The sequence below is a fragment of the Chamaea fasciata genome, unplaced genomic scaffold (genome assembly GCF_029207755.1).
Source record: "Chamaea fasciata isolate MVZ Bird 193981 ecotype frontalis unplaced genomic scaffold, bChaFas1.0.hap1 SCAF_4, whole genome shotgun sequence".
Taxonomy (NCBI): Eukaryota; Metazoa; Chordata; class Aves; order Passeriformes; family Sylviidae; genus Chamaea; species Chamaea fasciata.
In genome coordinates this window covers 59,475,386-59,494,421 of record NW_027094089.1, presented here as the reverse complement: position 1 = coordinate 59,494,421, position 19,036 = coordinate 59,475,386, and the positions used below count along the sequence as shown (strand labels likewise).

Genomic DNA, 19,036 nt, shown 5'->3' with positions numbered 1-19,036 from the left:
TGCTGAGATTCCCCTCCCAGTCTTCCCCAGACAAAACAGGTTCCTGGAGTCTCTCCTCATAAAAGAGATGCTCCAGACCCCAAATCATCTTTGAGACCCTCTGCTGGACCCTTTTCATTTAGCTCCTTGTCTCTCTTGTCCTGAGGAGCCTAGAACACAGCACTCCAGATGCGGCCTCACCAGGGCCGAGTAGACGGACAGCACCACCACTCTCAGACCAGGATACCCTTGGCCCTCCTGGCCACAAGGGCACTGCCGGCTGATGGACAACTTGTTATCCACCAGATCAACCTCTAGCTGGGGAGGCGAGCCCACGTCTGTCGGCCGCGGACGCGTTGCCCTCGGTTACCGTACGGCGACCGCCCGGGCCCGGCGGAGGGCGGGGCGGGCGGATGAGCTCATCTGCGGGCGCCGCGGCCGGGCCGCAGGGGTGGGGAGGTGAAGCTGGTGCGGCGCCGGTGGTGGTAACGGCAGCGGCAGCGGCAGCGGCAGCGGCAGCGGCAACGATAGCGGCAGCGACAGCTCGGGCGCCTGGCGCGGCCGGGCAGGGGACAGTGTGTCCCTGTGTGTCCCCGCACACGTCCCGGGAGCCGGCACGCAGGCGGGGCAGTGGCCGTCGCTGTAAGTGTTCCTTCCTTGTCCGTCGCCTCCCCCGTCCCCGTGCTTCCGGCCGGGCCCGCCGCGCTCGGCTGGGCGGGCTGGCATCCCTGTTCCAGGGCCGCCCTCCCTGTCCCGAGGCTGGCACCCCTGTCCCGCAGCGCTTCGCTCCGCTTCGCCACGCCTCGTGCGAGGGAGTCGCTGCTAGAAGTGACAGCCTTTCCTTGTAAGCTAAATGGCTGCCCCCAGAGCACGGGGAGCCGTGGAGGGGGCAGAATGGAAAGCAGTAGGGAGTGTGCGGCCGGCAGTCGCTGCTGCCCTTTTTCACGCAGCTTGGGTCAGTGGCCTTCCTGTGGGCTTCTGGTGTCCTGGAAGAACTTCAAACGTGGATCTGTTCTACCCTCTCAAAGCTGATTAATGAACTGTTCCACTCTTTGGCCTCTTAAACACTGGAAACATGTAGGGGAAACTCCCGTCTTAATCAATGATGGTGTGTAACTGTATGTTAGTTCCTTTACTGAGGACAATGCTTAGATTGCGGAAGTCTAGTTAAATGGCTGAAGTGGCTTTCCAGTGTCAACATTACAGAAACTTTTTCTGAATCCAGCCTAAAAGATTTAGTTGTTTGACATTGTGGGTGGTATTCATTATCAACAGCTGCAGTAAGTTGAAAACAATCATTCTGTTTCAACACTGATTTTATTTGGGTGCTTCTTATGTATGAATATCATCAGACGTGCATGCTCTGTGTCCCGAAAGTCATCGCACACCATCTTTCCTTGTGTATTTTGAAAGGAAATCCAAGATAGTTCTGTGCCTCTTCAATGCTGTTCAGCATGTCCATAGAATCACTCACTTTGAATGGACCACTGAAGATCATCTAGTTCGTGTTCAAAGGGGTTAGGTATAGCAAGTTAGCCAGGCCCATGCCCACCTTGAAATCATCTTGTAAAATAAAAACTGGAAAATTCTGTCCTTACACAAATGCTGGTCATGGGGTTTGTTTTTGCCGGGTTGGTGTTTGTTTGTTTGTTTTGTTTATTTTTTCCATAAACAAAGTAATGGTAAATTTGGGGGCAGAAAATGGTAAAATACGTATTTGGTCTCTCTTTAATTACTTTAGGTATTTGGTCATTACTGTAATACAAATAATTGTCAACAGTAAAAAATGAGTTAAGAGCAATATCAGGATACTCTTCCTAGCTCTTTTACCAGTTTTAAGTTATGCTTCTTTTTCCGTCTTGGGTGTTTTTCTTTGGGAATTAGTATTTTGAGGGAGAAGGGGACTTCTTTTTTTTTGTATTTCTCTTCTTATTTGAGCTGAAAGACAGAGTTTTCTTTCTTGGCTTATAATTTCAGCTCATAGAAATTTCCCTCACTGCTAACTTGCTGATATAGTTGATAAAGAAGGTCTTCCGTTATGCTCATTATTCCTATAGTTTTCAGACTTAAAAGGGGTCTTCTGGAATGGTACCAATTGTTTTATCAAGGGATAACAGTGATTGAATTAATTTTCACATCAAAGCCTCATTATGAAATGCACTGTTTTTCTTGCGATGCAGAGTGAGGTCTGTGAGCTCTCTTCTCTGGATTGTTTTATAGTTGTTTAACATGAGAAAATGTTTCTATTAGTTTGTTTAAGCCTTACTTTCATCTATAGAACCCTTTCTTAAAAAGTCTTAAGATCTCTTAGGTGTTTGTCTTACGCGTGTGTGGGGAAAAAGAGTTTGTAATTATCAAAAATAATGTATACATATTACTTGATATTTAATTAATAAAATTATTGTTGATGCTGATGGTCAAAACTGGGTTCTTAGTAAGATCTTAGTGTCTTATATTGTGTGGAAAATTTATAAACCTGGATTTGGAAGAAGCTGCCTTGAAAGAAGTTTAAAGGGCATTAGTTACAAACTTCTTCTAATTATGAAAGAGAATGTTTATCCAAAAGGCAGGGTTTTTTATTTTTAAATTCCTTTAAAAGCTAAGTAGAGATCATTATAGCCTTAATTCTAACACCTGCTTGTTGAAAGCAGTAGAATCAACTTTTATGTACAGATGAAGAAAATCATGCTTGGCTGAAGATGAAGGGAGTCCAAACATGGGTTTATTTTCCTGGTATAAAAAGGTGGTGTTTAAATGTGTCTGGATATTGGCCAGTGGCGTGTAGGGAAAGTCTGTGTCACTGAGATTCTTGTACACCTTTTGAAGAATACAGTCAGTACCTAACACAAGTCGGTCTCTGTGCTTCAGAGATCCTTGTTTGTGGATCAGGTTATTAACTTACATTACCAGCTCAGGTGCATGTGCCAGGCTGTGTGCTCGAGTGACTGTGCATGGAAATAGGTCTTTCTGTTGACTGTTGATCAAAGCAGATGATTCTGGCAGAATTGGCTGCTGGGAGAAATATCTTCAAACAGACGTAGCATAAACTGATAGAGTTCATCTGTCTGTCCTTAGTTTCCTAGAAAATTCAATTTGTGTAAAATTCTGTGGAGTTACTTACATGGACTGTTATTTCAACAAAAAAGTTTGTGTGTGGTATGAAAAACTGAGATAGAAATGGGCACTGTCTTATGGATTGGTGCCTGCTACTTGTGTCAGCATTTGTGCATGACTTTGTGCGATTCTGATTTTGCACAATAAAAAATAGTATGGTTTGTAAGGCGTTAACTGGTTTATGTATTCAAATATTTGCAACAACTCCAGGTTGGGAGTTTTCCAGGGCTTGGCAAATATCAAGTACAGAGCTGTAACTGCTTGGATTAGTTGAAGACTTGATCTTCTATCATACGGCCCTCTCTTTCATTCATTTTTGTTTTCTAAGATTCTGGAAATCCATGAAAAGCAACAGCTGCTGTTGTGGTCTGAAACAAGACGTATTTTGTGTATGCTTCATGTTTGGCATACGCCTTCATGACAGGATCCAGGACTATATTGGGCAACTGTGTTTTGTGCCTGCCTTTCACAGTCATGTGTGCTATGACAGTGTCACATGTAAGACAGTCCTTCGGTGGCTGGTGTAGGAGGGGTGCAGTGAAACTAGGAGTGTGCTTGGAAAGGGAGTAGATAATCCAGTGCATTCATGATAGTGTGTTTCTACCTCCTGACACTATATTATGAAGTCATCTCTAATGACGACGCATCTTCTGTTTTTCAAGGTGGGTTTGTTTGGATTTTTAAAGTTTACAAGCCTTTCACTTTCTTCCACCTAGTAGTGCCTCTGATGGACGTTTCAGCAAGTTCAGAGGGTTTTCTAATTTTCCCATCTGGATTATTCCTTGTAGACTGGAGTTAGACTGGGGAATTTAGCTATTAGCATTCAAAATTACAGCTTCTTGGAAAAATTAAATATCAATGTCAGGTATCATAACTGACCACTCTAGTTTTTAATGTGCTATTTACAAGTTTAGCTAGACTGCTTTGTGTAACAGTTTTCCTTCCTGGTTCACCATTTGGAATGAGTATTCTGGTAGTTCAGCTGTCCCTGGGGTTTTTTTCCTCAACTTTCACTGGACAGAATTACATTTTCAAGTGCTTCCCTTTTTAATTTTAACTGTAAAACCTGAGACTATGAGTTACAGTGTAATGCCTGTCAAAAATAAACTTTTTTTTCCCTATAGATACTTTTAGGAAGCTTAATCTTGTCTACTTTGCAACCATGTTTTATGTTGCCTGGAAACCTTTTATCATATTTACTTTCAGAGACCTGTGTTTCTAATTCAGGCTGATGCTTTTTATATTGAATGGAAAACAATGTTATACAAATAGAATTCCCTGAAGGATCATATCTTTCCTGTTTCCCATTCTTCGTGTCTTTTATGCAACTCTCTTGTGTGCTGGTGATCAAGATTGACTCCATTAATGTTGGCCACCATTATTATTGTTTATTCTTTTGTGAACATCTGTCTTCTAAAATATTAAAACATATAACCAAGTAATCAGCTTTCCCTGTAATTTTATTACTTTTATTACTTACAAAATGTACTTATGAAGTACATTTAATAAGAAAGATGCATTGAATTTAAGGTCTATCTTTAAAATATACTACCAATTTTTTACATCTCTGTGTGTGGAAGAAGTATGACATGAAACACTCTTTATGAAAAGATCACCAGGACTTTGTAGCAGCATTAGAATTTCTATTTTTTTTTTCTTTTCATGCCTGGAGCTCAGCTAGTGAACCTCCTTTTCTAAAGGTGAAATGCATTAATTGCACAGAAATGAAAACCAGATACTCATATTATGGGCATAATATAGCAAAAAATATTACAGAAACAATGTTGAATAAGAGATGTATTTCAAAAAAAGATGTCAAAAATAATGTATCTTTTCTGTGATGCCAGTACATTGAAATACGCGTACGATGGTGAAGAACTTACGCTACTAAATCCAAGGAATATTTCTCAGAACAGAGTATTTATGAAGCAGTAGTAAAGGATGAACTGTTTGCGTACACAAAGCTTGAATATGTGCAGAGAGCTTTGAAGGTGTACAGCAAGGATTTTGCTTCAGAAGGAGAGGTAGCATGTTTCCTGTATTATATACACATCATGATTAGAATTTGTTCTCTACGTGTTAAGGAAAAATGAAAATATATACAGCATGAATGACAAATGCTAAACTGAATTAGTTATATGATTGTACACAGTTTCAGAGTTAAGTTTTTTACACTGCATCTCAATCTGTACTCAATTTGTCGGAAGAAATGAAGGAAAGAATTCTTCCTTTGTAGGAAAGAATCATTCCTTTGTTTACCTAGGCTTGACTTGCAAATTTGCATAGCACTGCAGCTTCTGTTGATTCTGCTTAGGATTTTGATAGGCTGTATTTTAGTACCTGCAGTAGTAATCATGTTGGAGGGATACTAATACTATGATTACATGTTTACATTTTTTTGGTAGTCTTGATTGAAGAAAAGATATCATAAAGTTACGTTTATTCAAATGCAGTTGGAATCAAATGATAAATAAAATCATTATTTACAGCTTGTTCAGTTAAACTCCCCAAATTATCACATATTTATGAAAAGACACCATAGTCTATGCAGAGAAGAGCACATGGAGTTTACATATTTGCTAGCTGTACAGCTACCTTCTTCCTCCTCACCAGTCCCTTGTACCTGTCAGTACAACTTCTTGCTTCTGTGAGTGCACACATACTTTGTGTACATCATTTCAGTGGTTTAGTCATGTTGGACCAATGGGGGACAGTCTATGTGTAGATGCTAAATTTCAAACAAAGGATCCATATGTTGTTTTATGGAATTTGTGAAGTAGCATTACTGATTAAAATCATATGTTCAGATACCTAGACTTTAAATAAATGAAGCAATATATATACATATAAATATAAATAATTTTGTCCTGTTCAGTTACATGTTTTGAGAATGGTCCTTTTAAAAATTTTGTGAAAAAGATGATTACCTTTTAACTCTGATATTACATTATTTTCATTCTACATTCTAATTCACTCTTTTGCTGAAGTGCATCCTTCCTTTACCATTTTTTGCTTGCTTTTTTTTTTTCACTTGGCTTTATTTCAGGTTTGCTTTAATGTGATTCCTGTGTTAATTGTTTCATTGGTGCAGAGGTTGTGTGTGTGGTCCTTCAGTGCTCTGATCTTTTACTTTTTCCTGATAATAAAAAGGCTGTCTATTTAAGTGTCCACTGTCTATTTCAGCGTCCAAATAAATGGTTCATTCCTGTCTTTTCTTCTTGAATAAAACGGATAATTTCCTGAGGTGGTTGAGATCCAATATTTTATAAGCCAACCAGAGCCTGAAGGAGGAGTAGATACTTGTCTTGTCTGGGACACAAGCATTTATCCATGTATTTGATTGTCATAAAATTAGCAGTGCTGTTCATGACAATGCGTCTGTTCATTTCATGTCAAGGTAATTTTTATATAACGTGACTTTGAGCCCAAATGAAACATTAGGTTATATTTCTAGCTCCTAATTAGATGACTATCACAGATATGTATTAAACTATCTCTACTCAGATGTTCTAAAATCTAGATAACTTTACATTGTCATGTTTTGGTTTGGGTTTTTCTGGGGGTTTTTTGTTTGTTTGTTTGGTTTGTTTTGGGGTTTTTTTGGTTGGGTTTTTTTTTCCCCCACTGTAAATGCTGTGGGTTTTCAAAAAGTACATCCTTTTACCATCAAAATTCTTGCTTATAAAGCAGGTTAAATAAAACAAGATTAAACTGCACAACTGTTTTGCAGCTCTACTAATATTTGCTTTAAGAAGAAATCTTGAAAATGCATTGTGTTAGCATTGATTATACTTCTATAGATTTTTGGGCTGATGAAAGTCTGAAGTTGGAAAAATAATAGTTTAAAGGCAGTGTATTATATGCATGTTTTATAGTGACTTGTCATTTTAGAGAGTGAATTTTATTGCATACGTGCTCAGCTGATTTGCTGCATAGAGGGGTAACATTACCTGCACACAAGAGGGCACACTAAGTCCTCTGGAATATAATTACAGAAAACCTTTCCAATTAGGGTAAATTATTATCTGTAGAGAAAATAATGAAAACACACTTTGAATGTAGTACTGGTTTTAATGTTGACAAATGTTCTGTATGGATATTTTATGTATGTGTCAGAAAACTAATCTTATGTTTAAGTCCATTTGGTTTAGTTTAGTAAATATTGGGAAGTTCTGCCACTGAAGATTATTATTGTTGTTGAAAATGACTTAAAGAAAAGAAAATATTCTGGGCTTCTATTGAGAGTGTAGAGAACACTGTTTCCTAGGAGTATATTTTGGTATTCTTATACTTAAAATTGTATGTTTCTGTTCTTATTCTTTATTTTCTCATTCCCTTTTCATTTAGTGTTTCAGTTCAGTAACAAAAAAAAGAAACTCTATAGAGTACAAAAACCAATCAATTTTTACAGCTTTAGAAAATTAGCTCAGTGTAATGCCTTGGAATGCATGGAGAATAGTTGTATTTGCAAGACAGCTTAATTTCTTTTGCTTGTCTTTTCTCCGTGCCCCTTTAGGGAGAGCCTGTCTACATCTACTGTACACACCCAGTCAGGACCTGGGGTATAGCAGGTAATCTTCCCTAATTGCCTTATCCCAAGGCTGGCCTCTCCTCCCTACAATTGTGTGCATAGGATAGTACTCACATTTATAAAAGGTGTTGTTTTTATATTATAAATATTTACAAATTAAAAATGTGTTTGTGCAAAACAGAGTTTGAATGTTAGTTCAATGTTGGGTTTTTCCCTACTAAGTCATTTTATATTTCTTTTCTCTATCACCAATAATTATTTGACCTACTAGCAGTCATGAGGTTTTGGTAATCAGAAAAAAGTCTGGGTAATGTCAGGTTCAGTCCACAGCATTACACACAGACATCATAGATGCATTGCTCATGTTGCCTGAATTTACTGAGCTATTTCAGTGAACGAGAACTTTCTGCTGTGAGCTTGTTGCCCTGGTATGTTTGCAGAAGTACTGAAAGATTGTTAAGAATTAAAAGGAAGGTTTTTCTCAGCTTTCCTTTAAAGATAGCCCTGGGAGAGCTGTTTCTGATGGCTAGAAGGCCACTGAGGTAGGGAGATACTTGCTATGTTTTTGTGCTTTGTGTGACACTAGTTTAGGGATCTGCATGGACAGTTTCTTGCCCTGAGTCACTTAATGATTGCAGTTTGATAGCATGCACTGGATTTCTACGAAAAAGATATAGCAAGTCTTTGGGGAATCTGAGTTCCCCTCTGTGCTGACTCCAAGAACTAAATAAAAATTGGCTTTGGACAGTGAAATCTATGATGAGGTGTAAAACTGTGAAATAATGTCACAATGGAGTATCTATTCTCTTAAGGGACTTAGAAGCAGATCTGGCTGCCTATCAAGGTGAGTGTCACTGAAATTCCAGGGAGAGATCTAAATGTGTTTCATCCTCTGATATCTATTCCTTGTCTAGAAAGCAAATAGAAAGGACTTCAGTGGGCTAAAAGTGCATGACTTTGGCTCAACGGTCACAGCAAAACAGAGAATGCATGTCATTTTAACTTTGCGATGAACTTCTGCCTATTGTTGCAACAAATGTTGGTGCATTTTAATTTTTTTCGCCTTTATATTATTTACATGCTTTCCAGTGAAAAGACTTTTTGTCTGTAAGGTGTTATTCTGAGTGTTGTGAGTTTGCAGCTACAGAACTGTAATTATAAACCTTAAGTATTTAATTATAGATTTTAAAAAATCTTCATGAACAGTCTCAAAGGAATACTTGGAATGCACTCCTTTTAAATTGGCTCATTTTCTTGTAAGTGCTGGTATGAGAGTGGTTTTAATGTAGAAAGTGGACAAGCATTGTATACAGGAATTTATTGCTCTAAAAATATAAGACCTATGAGGTGACTTAGACTTACTCTTGTTATTTAAAATCGCAGCAGAAATATGTTACTATCTTTTGATACTTTTGGTTGTTTCTATCGGTTTATAAAAGCTGTCTAGAAATCCTTTCATTTGAGTTCTTATCTGAAAAAGACAGCCACTGGTCCTTGACAGCAAATCCTGAAGCCAAGCAGATGCCATTCTAGCCTGATGCCATTGTGTGGAGATACAATCACCCTTTAGCTGTACTATTGTAATAAAGGCAGCTGAACTTTAAATAGATTTAGAATCAGTGCACTGCAGAAATGGTTGTGAGATGATTTCCTTTCTTTCTTCTTTTTTTTTTTTTTTTTCTCTTTAGAGTGCAAGAAGTGGAGAAACTACAGTTTTAATATTCTAATCTTATTTAAAAATATTTTTGGCACTGGGAGGCTGAATATTTTCCTTCTGGAGTCGTCATATATCAGAATTGTGTAAGGCTTTGTAAAACTGTTTCCCAGTAGATGAACATGGAGACACAGCTAGATCCCATGAAGGATGACCTGCCCTTAATGGCAAACACTAGCTACATGCTTGTAAAGCACTATGTGTTGGACTTGGATGTGGATTTTGAAAATAAAGTTATTGAAGGCAGCATAGTTTTGTTCTTTGAGACTGGAAGCCAGTACACGAAGATCAGCAGTGCTGGCGAAGAATGCTGCCAGTCACAGTGTGATGAAACCTGTAAAATGGGGGCATCTGAACCCTGCCGCATTCCTATGATAAATGTGGGTACCTGTTCATCCAAAACGGAATATAATGATTTTGCTGTCAGTGGTAAAGAAGAGGAAGCTACTTCTGATGAAAATAGTAACCATAGCAACAATGAACAGGCTTCTGGGATTTCTAGTTCAAAGGACTGCTGTGACATAGAGAATCATGGAAACAAGGATTTTCTGCTGGTATTGGATTGCTGTGATTTATCTGTGCTAAAGGTTGAAGAGGTAGATGTTGCTGCTGTGTCAGGCATTGAAAAATTTACAAGGTCTGCCAAGCTAACTGGTGTTTCGAAGAAGCTGGAAAATCTCAGGAATCAGATTGTACATGAACTTGTGACTTTACCTGCAGATCGCTGGAAGGAACAGCTATACTATTTTACTCACTGTAGCCAGGCACCTGGCTGTGGGGAGCTTCTGTTTAGTACTGGCACCTGGAGCTTGGAGATAAGGAAATCAGGAATTCAGACTCCAGCAGACTTTCCTCATGCGATAAGAATATGCTACAAAACCAAACCAGAGGGAAGATCTGTTACATGGACTACAGACCAGAGTGGCAGGTATGTAACTGTTTGCTGAATGCTTTGTATGCAATAAATCTAAATAGGTGCAAGAATGGAGAATCATATAATTGCTGATGAACTGTGAAGAGGATGAGTACACTGTTCCACAGTTTTCGTTTCATCCATGGTTTGAATCCTGCTCTCCTGCAGAAGAACAGACAATCTCTCTCTTCATGAAACCCTAATGGACTTGAAGATCTCAGGCCTGTCTTAGTGATTGTATTTGCTCTTTCTGAGTGGAAGAAGATAACTTGTGTGTATTTCAATAAGTGTGTGCAGGGAATGGGGAATTATCATTTAGAGAAAGAAAAGCTATGAGTGACAGGTTACTTTGTGCTCTTTTTCTTCCTGGCTTATGCAACATAAAGTTCAATATATATTACATTTAATAGAATTACTTCACAATTAGTCCTTTACCAATATTGTAATCAGTTTAGAAATACAGTCTTTTCCTGTTTAGTCTCTCATAATCAACTTTCAAAATCTTCATCTATAATGTTGAGAACATTGACGGTAGCAAATGAACTGCAAACTGAAAGAATTGGCATTATATCTAGTGTTAGTGAAAAGGACATGGTATTGTATTGAAATCTTCAATATAAGCCCTTTATAGAAAGGAAACTACAATCCACACTTGACTTCTACAACTGTAGTTGTTTTATTGCAATGTTGAAAAGTGGATTTTAATGGCTGATATTTCTTTATGATGTCTAAGTAGCAGGAACAAAGTTGGAAGATAAGGAACAAATTTGACCTAATTGACTACTCGCTTTTCTTTCCCAATCAAAAGACACATGGTTACCTTTATATTTCAGTTATATTCATATAAATTAGGTCTTTTCACTAGCATCTAAGTTGGTGAGGAAAATGAGGCCTTTTGATTGCATTTTGTGATGGTTAGGGAATTCTGCTACTAATCTGTAAGCACCATCAAGTCCAGAAATGTCAGAGTCATGTTCATTACTTCTTTACCGTCCTTTCCTCACTCCCTGAGGAGTTGTTTTTGGTTTGAATTTAGCAAATTTAACTCAATATAGTACCCTTATATCTGAAAATTCTGACTGTATGCAAAGGTAGAGCAATTGCCCATGATCACGTCTGTGTCTGCCTGCCCTACTAACTAGTGTTAGCAACACTCAGCTGGTATGGGACTCCTCCTCTGTGTGTTCTTGAGCATATGAATGTTCCTTTTAAGCATCTAAATCATGAACAGTTTTGACTCTTTATAACCCTTCCTCTGTAAAGCATTGTTTTTACTTTAGTGACATTTCATGGCAGTTGTGCACAATTTTTTGCGTGATATTTTTAGCCTCAAGCATTCACAAAGTACTGTATTTTCCTCCCGTAATATTTAACTTTAAATACCCTAAGTTTTAAAAAATTCAGTGTAGTGAAGTGGTGCTTTCAGGATTTTCTTTCTTTTAGTGGAGAAATCTATTGATTGTGGATTTTTTATATAATATATAATTGAAAAATTAGCTTTTTTTTTTCCTTAAAATAAGTGGTGTTGTTATGCAGGTAATAGGAATTTAGATAAAACTGCAAAATGCAACAAAATAAGTAAACCAAGGATCATTAAGTCCATCCACCAGCAATAGCAAGTTAGATGGAGCTAATGAAAGTCCTTGTTACCTTCCCAACTGTAGCTAAGTGGCTAATGAGAAATCTACTGGCGTGAAATATTGCAGCTGAAATTGGAAAGGGGTGGTAGACTGAGAGGTTCTGCTGGGGAGAGGGTTAGAGTAACTGCAGAAAGAGCAGTACTACAAGGAAGATTGCTATGTAAGAAGCAAGAAGGAGGCTGGAGCTAATGGGATAGAAATTAATTCTTGTTATTATATGCCCTTGTTGAAATTCCCAAAGTCAGGTGAGCTAGGGTACATTACCTCTAAGATTAAATGTAAAAATGGCAGGATTTATTAAGGTTTGGACTAAGGAAGACTGAAAACTAGATCTACTGCTGAGTTTGCATGAGCCTCCAGGCTGTTGGAGAGAGAGACTGTATTCGTGGTAGTGAAAGCATTACTGGGATGATAGCAAGGAAGTGTCACAGGTATTGGTGAGGCCCTGCAATGGCATCGTCAGAAGGTACTCAGAAGCCTTCTTTGATCTTATGGTTTCAACTGGAAGCTATTGTATGAGGCTGTAAGGCTCATGCAAAAGCAGGAGAGAGAAGAGACTGGAGTTAGTCTTTTCTAGTTTGAAGGTATTGTAGTAATCTTGCTTTTCTTGTCTTAAATTACTTCAACTGTACTTTGATTGGTTCATGCCATACAGGTTTGAAACCTGCAGAGCTGAAGTTAATGAAACCACCTCAGTACAACAGCATCTTTGATTTTTTATGTAGAGCTTAATTCAGTCTTTCTTATTGTAATTCCAACTTTAATCTTTTTTCCTTCCATCCAGGCCATGTGTTTATACAATGGGATCACCAATAAACAACAGAGCCCTCTTCCCATGCCAAGAACCACCCATTGCCTTGTCAACATGGCAAGCCTCAGTCCGAACAGCTGCAGGCTTTGTTGTGTTAATGAGTGGTGAAAACTCAGCAGGACCAGTCCAGCTTCAAGAAGGTGAAATATATTTTTCAAGGCGAATTATTTTCAATAGTTTTATAATTAGAATTCAAGCTTACTAAGTACATGACTTGTGAAAGAATGAAGTTCCTAACCTTAAAAACACTTCCATGTCTCTCTGTAATCTCCATGTCATTCTGTGGAAAAGTTACCTGCTCAAAGCCTCAGGACAACTTCATAAGTATTCAAAGTATCTACATTTCTGCATTTCACTGTGTTGCTTACTTTTTTCCCCCTCTGTGTTTCCAAGCTTAGATTTCACTTCTTATGGATCAGTTTTATTTTAATCACAGTGTATTCAACTTTTGTAGATGAAGTACCTTGTCAGGCTCTCAACAACTTCAGGCGTTGGTAGATAATTATCTTTAAGTTTTAGTTCTGCAGTCCAAGAGTAGCATGTGATTAGAAGCAGCCATTGTGCCATGTTTGTTGCCTGGAATACATGGAATAGCTGAAGAATATCGGGTCACTGCCCTGAAAACCTGATCTCCGTGGAGGTTTTTTGCATTGATAAAACATACCTTTTTCAACAGTAAGTAAATAAGCATTTCTTCTGAGTTGGTTATATTTTATTATCTAAACTTTTTGCACAGAGAAGGAAGTTTCTAAGACTTGTGTAAGTTCTGCATATAATGGAATATGTCTTGTTCTCTCTTGTGAGTTTTGATATAATCTGTCAAACTGGGTCAGTATTTTCTAGTGTGAGTAGTTCTGATGAGAAGTAGCGTATAAGAAAAAGTTAGAATTAAGCTTTTCTGGGGAAGAATATCTTTGTTTCCCTTTAAATAGGCAGGTTTATTCTTGAGTGGAGAAAAAAAGGGAAAATCTCCTTGATTTGAGAATCATCAGTTAATCCAATTCCATTTTCATGGAATTGTCTGGTTATATTTAGCCATATATGAGACCTCTTTCAAGGCTTGTCTCTGCTGCCGAAATATGGAAAACTGCCGCGATGAGCTGCTCAGCTCCCTTGGAGAAAAATACTTTCCTGTCTCAGCATCAAGAAAGCAAGGACACTCTTGATTTCAGACTAGGAAAACAGCTTTTCCATCAGCATTTAGTTAGTTCATTGAGAGACCTTAATTATCTTGCTTTACATACAACTGGAAATGAAAAACCAGCAAACTGTTTGGAATTGTAAAAATTTACAAATCTAATACCAAGGCAAAAAGGGAAAGGAATAGTATTCTGAGGAATGTTTTAAAATCCAAGTAAACCCAAATTTAAGTGCTAATCTGAAGCCTTGAATAAATTCTTAATGAATTTAGGAATACAAATTAATGAGTTTAATTAATAGGACTTTTAAGAGTTAAAAAGTTTGAAATATTCTGCTGTTTTAAATAACCTGTCCATAGATCTTGTTGTTTGGCAATTCTGGAAGGTATATGGAATATATCCAACTTAAAATTTTGTCTTCACATGCCAGAAAGCCTTTCAGGGTAGCCTCAATTTAAATAAGTTTGCCAGGTTGTTTACATACAGTGTGCTGCATATTTATAAAATCATACATAACTGGCAGAATAATAAAATCTCTTTTTTAAAGATGCAATTTTTTGGAAAGAATTAGCATTTTGGTAAGCATTTATGAATAAATTTATTTTGAATAGAATTGCAAGTTAGCTGAATATTTTTTTCCTTTAAAAGTCATATTTAAAACCAGTGTGCAGGCAGACAGTAAGAGAACAGCAGCAAAGTTGATTCCTTCAAGCTTTTAGAGATCTGCATTCTGCTTCACAGACACACATGTCTGTGTGAATAGATGTGGTAGTCCAGTGCATAACTGCGCTAGATGTACTCTCATATGCGGATTCCTCATTTACCACTTGTATTTGCAGGTTTTGTCAAGAGTCTGTTTCCTCCCATATGTGCCATTTTTGCATTCTGCCTCCTGCAAAACTTTGGTTGATCCTGTCATTTGAAATAGAAGGAGGCTGTGTTCGTTTGGAAATAGTGATAGAATACTTACCCAAATAGAAATGGTAGCTATTTGAGTATGACCAAAAGTGCTTAAAATATCTTGCATTCTTTATGGAATACTTTGAGAAGTTGATCAGAAAAATGCAATTTACAAAAATGTCTTTTGGTAGAAAGCTTGATGGGGAACACTACATGTGTGTGTAATGTGAGCCATTTAAACATTAGATTTATTTTTCTACACTTGTCAGTTTTACTTTTCTTCAGCACATTACTATAACACATAGAAACAGCAAATACGTTTAGTCACAAACACCCTTCTATTTGTTCAATTCATATTCAAGAAGTAGATATTCAGCCTTTAAGTGTGAAATAGACTGGCTTGCTTTTGTGTGGTTACTCTGCTACTATGTAATCTTTGGTCTTGTTTTGACATCTGCATTCTAAGTGAGGAGTATACTGGTACTGAGAAAGAATACAGTGCTAGAAGGGACACTGTTCCTGCAATGTAGTTAGCAGCAACAACAGTTGCCTGTGCTTGTGCTCCTCACTTTTCACAAGGCAAAACAAAAGAGTGCAGTGTTGATTCATCTCCAGCATGTATCAGGGACTACAGCAGGGCAGTTGAGAGCTTGTCAAGTGCTGCTCATCCCTCTGAGTCAGTGCCTAACTAATGCTCTGGCATGAATGTGAGGGAGCTCTGTGGGAAGTTCTGGTTTTCAGATGAGATCAAAAAATCCCTACAAGTTACAGAGAGTTTCAGAAAGCTGGAGGGTTCTTAATCCTGGTGCTACAGCCAAAGAGTAGTTTTTGCATAACTACTTATTTAGCTGCACGTATATATATTAGCACTGCTAGCTCTTACCTTGTATATCTATTGCTGTGAGGGGCTATCTCTTCTGTTCCGTAGAGGCAGTTGTACTTTGTGGGTTTTAATAAATAGTAAACATCAGCTGTATTTTGTGGTGTTTGTGTTAGTGCAAACTGTTTGACAAAAATATACTGATAAGTAAAAATGTTCATAATGTTCTTGTATCTGGCATTAACAGGTACAGCTTTGGAATTTTTTTTTCAGTTATAATGAACTCTACAGGACTCAAACAATTTTAATGATTTTATAGATAGCTGAATGCATTAAAAATTCTAGGAAGTAATTACATCATTCATACTTATTATTTCAAGTAGGAGAAATAAACGATCTTTAAATTGTTGTTTTGCACAATAATAAATAGATTAAAATTTCCTGCTCTTATTAAACATTTGCATGGAAAGTTTTTCACTTTTAACTCATAGAATAGGTGATTGTTGCTGCATTGTTAGTGCAGTTGTGACACAATAGATTTGCTTGGCAGAACTGAAAAAAAAATTAATTATTTTCAGAATTATAGGTAGAGAAAATAACAAAATGCTTTGAAAATATTGTAGTTGCCTAAAATAATTATGTGTAGGAATCAAGGTGTTTTAAAATTTCATTACAAGTAGAAGGACTGGGGTGATTTTCTTCTCTTTTTCCCATGGACTAACCCCAGCTCAAGCTCTTTATTTTTCCCAGTGTGTTATTGCTTAGTCTGAAGATGTTTTTATGGTACAAAATGGTGTGTTTGGTAAGGAAAACCACATCTCCGTTTCAGCTGCACTGTTTTCTGTTATCCTAGAGATGGAGCTGTCTCCAAGGTTGACACTGAAAAAGCACAGTGCAGCCAGAAGGAGTTGAGTGAAGCTTGTGATCCCAACCTGTGTGCTGGGATAGATCATAGGATACAGATGAAGGAAAACAAAACAAAGCCCACTGACGTGAAGACGGTGTAAGGAAGGACGTGAAGTTACGGGAGAGGTCAGGCTGGGAGACAATCTTACAAGTAGTGAGAGAAGACACAAGGTCAGTGAGTTAGTTAAGCTGTCTTTGAAACAGTGCTTCATGGTTCTCTCCAGAGGGAACTTCTGCCAGCAGAAAGACCTTTTCAGTCACTGATCAGCAAATGCACAATTTTCAAACCTGAAGGATTCTATGGTTCTCTAGAGAGAACTCACTTGTTATGCCCGTGCATGTGATTTCAGTCAACAACTGTAGGATAAATATGTAATTATTCTACATAGTTCTTGAGTATGAATGCAGAAGGCATCAAAAAGCACAGCAGGAAATGGACTGGACCCTGGGTAGATATGCAGAGACATTATAAAACTTGGATCTTGCTCTGGGAGGATCCATAGTTCACATGATTTTTAAAATCCTTGCAAAATAAAAGGGTCTTTGCTACCTTCACTCTTCTTGCATTGAGCCAGCCCTAAATAGCATGTGTTCATTGCTAATTTGTATAAATTTCTGAATGCAGTACATGCTGTTCTCTGGACTGCTAATCTGATTGCCATTCCTTTTAGACATTCTGTTCATACTGTTTGTGGAGTGTTTTTTAGAAAAAACCCTCTTGCTTGCTCTAACCTGTCTTATTAAACTTGTTTCTCACTGTAACCCTCTCTGATCTCTCTGTGGTTGCCTAGCACAAGCCAACACCCTTTCCTTACAGACAATCTCATGGTTGTGAGAGCCTTCTCCTTTATGCTTCATGCCATTTGGAACAGTTTTCTGTAACTGCTTTTTGACTTTCATGCTTTTTTCAGAACATAATTGGAAACACATGACTGTAAAATATTAAGAATTGAATAGCACCAGATAAAACTGTAATCAAAAAACAATTACCATAACTGCATGGAACATTTTGTAATGCTTTATAGCATTTAGATGCAACACTAAGTGCAGAACCTCTGAGCCTTGTCCTGTATGTATGTAAGTTAATGGTGTAGTTGCTACTAGCCATGGTGAGTGCAGGCTTGGGGCTCTAGCACAGTGTCCATCAATGAAACTCTGTGCATCAGGAATTTGGTATTCTGAAATAATACATTGTTGCTACCCTGGATGACCTTTTTCTCTCAAGGTGGCATTTGCTTTTCTTGGCTTGTTTGTAGCTTTAAGTTAATAATAATAAAAAAAAAGGCAGAGTGAAATTTGGCAAAGTTATCCTGCTTATTCTTAATGTGTTTGGAGCAAATAAGTCAATTCTGCTTATGTACTGACAGGTGGTTGGGAAAATTACAGGAATAATATATGTTCACCTGGTAATACTGACAAAAGATTTTTGACGGCGGGTGTTCCCTAAAGTGGAATGAGGTGAAGGAATGTAAGTGGTTTCCAGTACGTATAAGGGGCAAAGACTTCATCTGCCTCTCAGAAGACTTCACAAATTGTATTGCTTTGTCATACTAAGTAGAAGGTGGAAAACTTGTTGAGGCTAAACAAAAGATTTCTTTGTCTGTCCTTTGGACCGTTTGACCTTCTTTGTTCATTAAGGTAGGAAATCAAGTGATGCTTTGCAGCAGTTGTCTATTTCCTTTCCTCTGTGTCTTGTGGTCTCCACTTAGTTGTGGGTTTTCTTTCTGTTTTGTTTATTTTTGGTTTTTTTTTTTTCTTTTGGTAGTGTTCCATAGCCCTAGTCAGAACACTTCTGCAAAAGAACAAGTACTAAGGTTCTCTCAAAATAGCTGAAGTTTGTATGTTTCCACCATTGCCCTAGCTACAGTCATTTGCACATGATTCATCAGACTATAACTCATGCTAGGCTCTTTTCAAGAGAATTAGTCTGTTAGTATGGTGTGGTAGCTGTATTATGACCATAAATGAATATGTAGATGTGATTCTTAAATTATATCCTTTTTAAAGGCAGAAACAGAAAATCTAAGCAACATTTGTATTAATGAAAAGTATGCTGTTCTAAAACACCCTCCACCTTATAAAAATGTGTTTGTACATAGAGTAACCTTATACCATACTCATTGTTTCCCTATATTGTGTTCCCATTATGATAAAACTTAGCTTATTTTTACCTTCTAATAGATTCTCGTCTTGTTTTAGCACCTTCATGGGGTAACATGACCAAATTGCTGACTTAGGTAATTTCTCGTCTGAGTCTAAGCTTTGATTTCCTACTGCCTGGTTGACATATTATATACCTCAAATAGCTGGGTCCAATTCACAAGCTTTAGTGTTATTTGTTAAAACTTGCCTATCAGTTTGGTACTGCCCAGAACACAAAGGAAAGGTTTTGGATTGTGTGAGATAATACAAACAAGAAAAAATCATAAGGTAGTAGATACAAGGTTGAAAGAGTTTATTTTTAATATTGTGTGTGTGTGTGTATGTATGTATTTAAAGGTGTTACTAGATTTCACATCTGTTGTAATTCTTGGGCAGTAACATTACAATCATGTTAAGTTGCATTAGT

General features: G+C 37.7%; 1 protein-coding gene across 10 annotated transcripts in view; it reads left to right on the top strand.

Moving 5' to 3' along the window:
- Positions 1-443: 443 nt before the first annotated feature.
- The window catches only part of AOPEP (aminopeptidase O (putative)), a 227,025-nt gene continuing 208,432 nt past the window's right edge, over positions 444-19,036 (top strand). For 9 of the 10 annotated variants that reach the window (XM_066181702.1, XM_066181704.1, XM_066181703.1 and 6 more), the window contains exons 1-3: positions 535-621; positions 9,313-10,266; positions 12,676-12,842. In XM_066181702.1, the coding sequence (XP_066037799.1) occupies positions 9,455-10,266; positions 12,676-12,842 (979 nt within the window). In that variant the 5' untranslated portion in view covers positions 535-621; positions 9,313-9,454. Of the gene's footprint in view, positions 622-9,312; positions 10,267-12,675; positions 12,843-19,036 lie in introns of all 10 variants that reach the window. The other variant, XM_066181709.1, reaches the window with a different exon arrangement.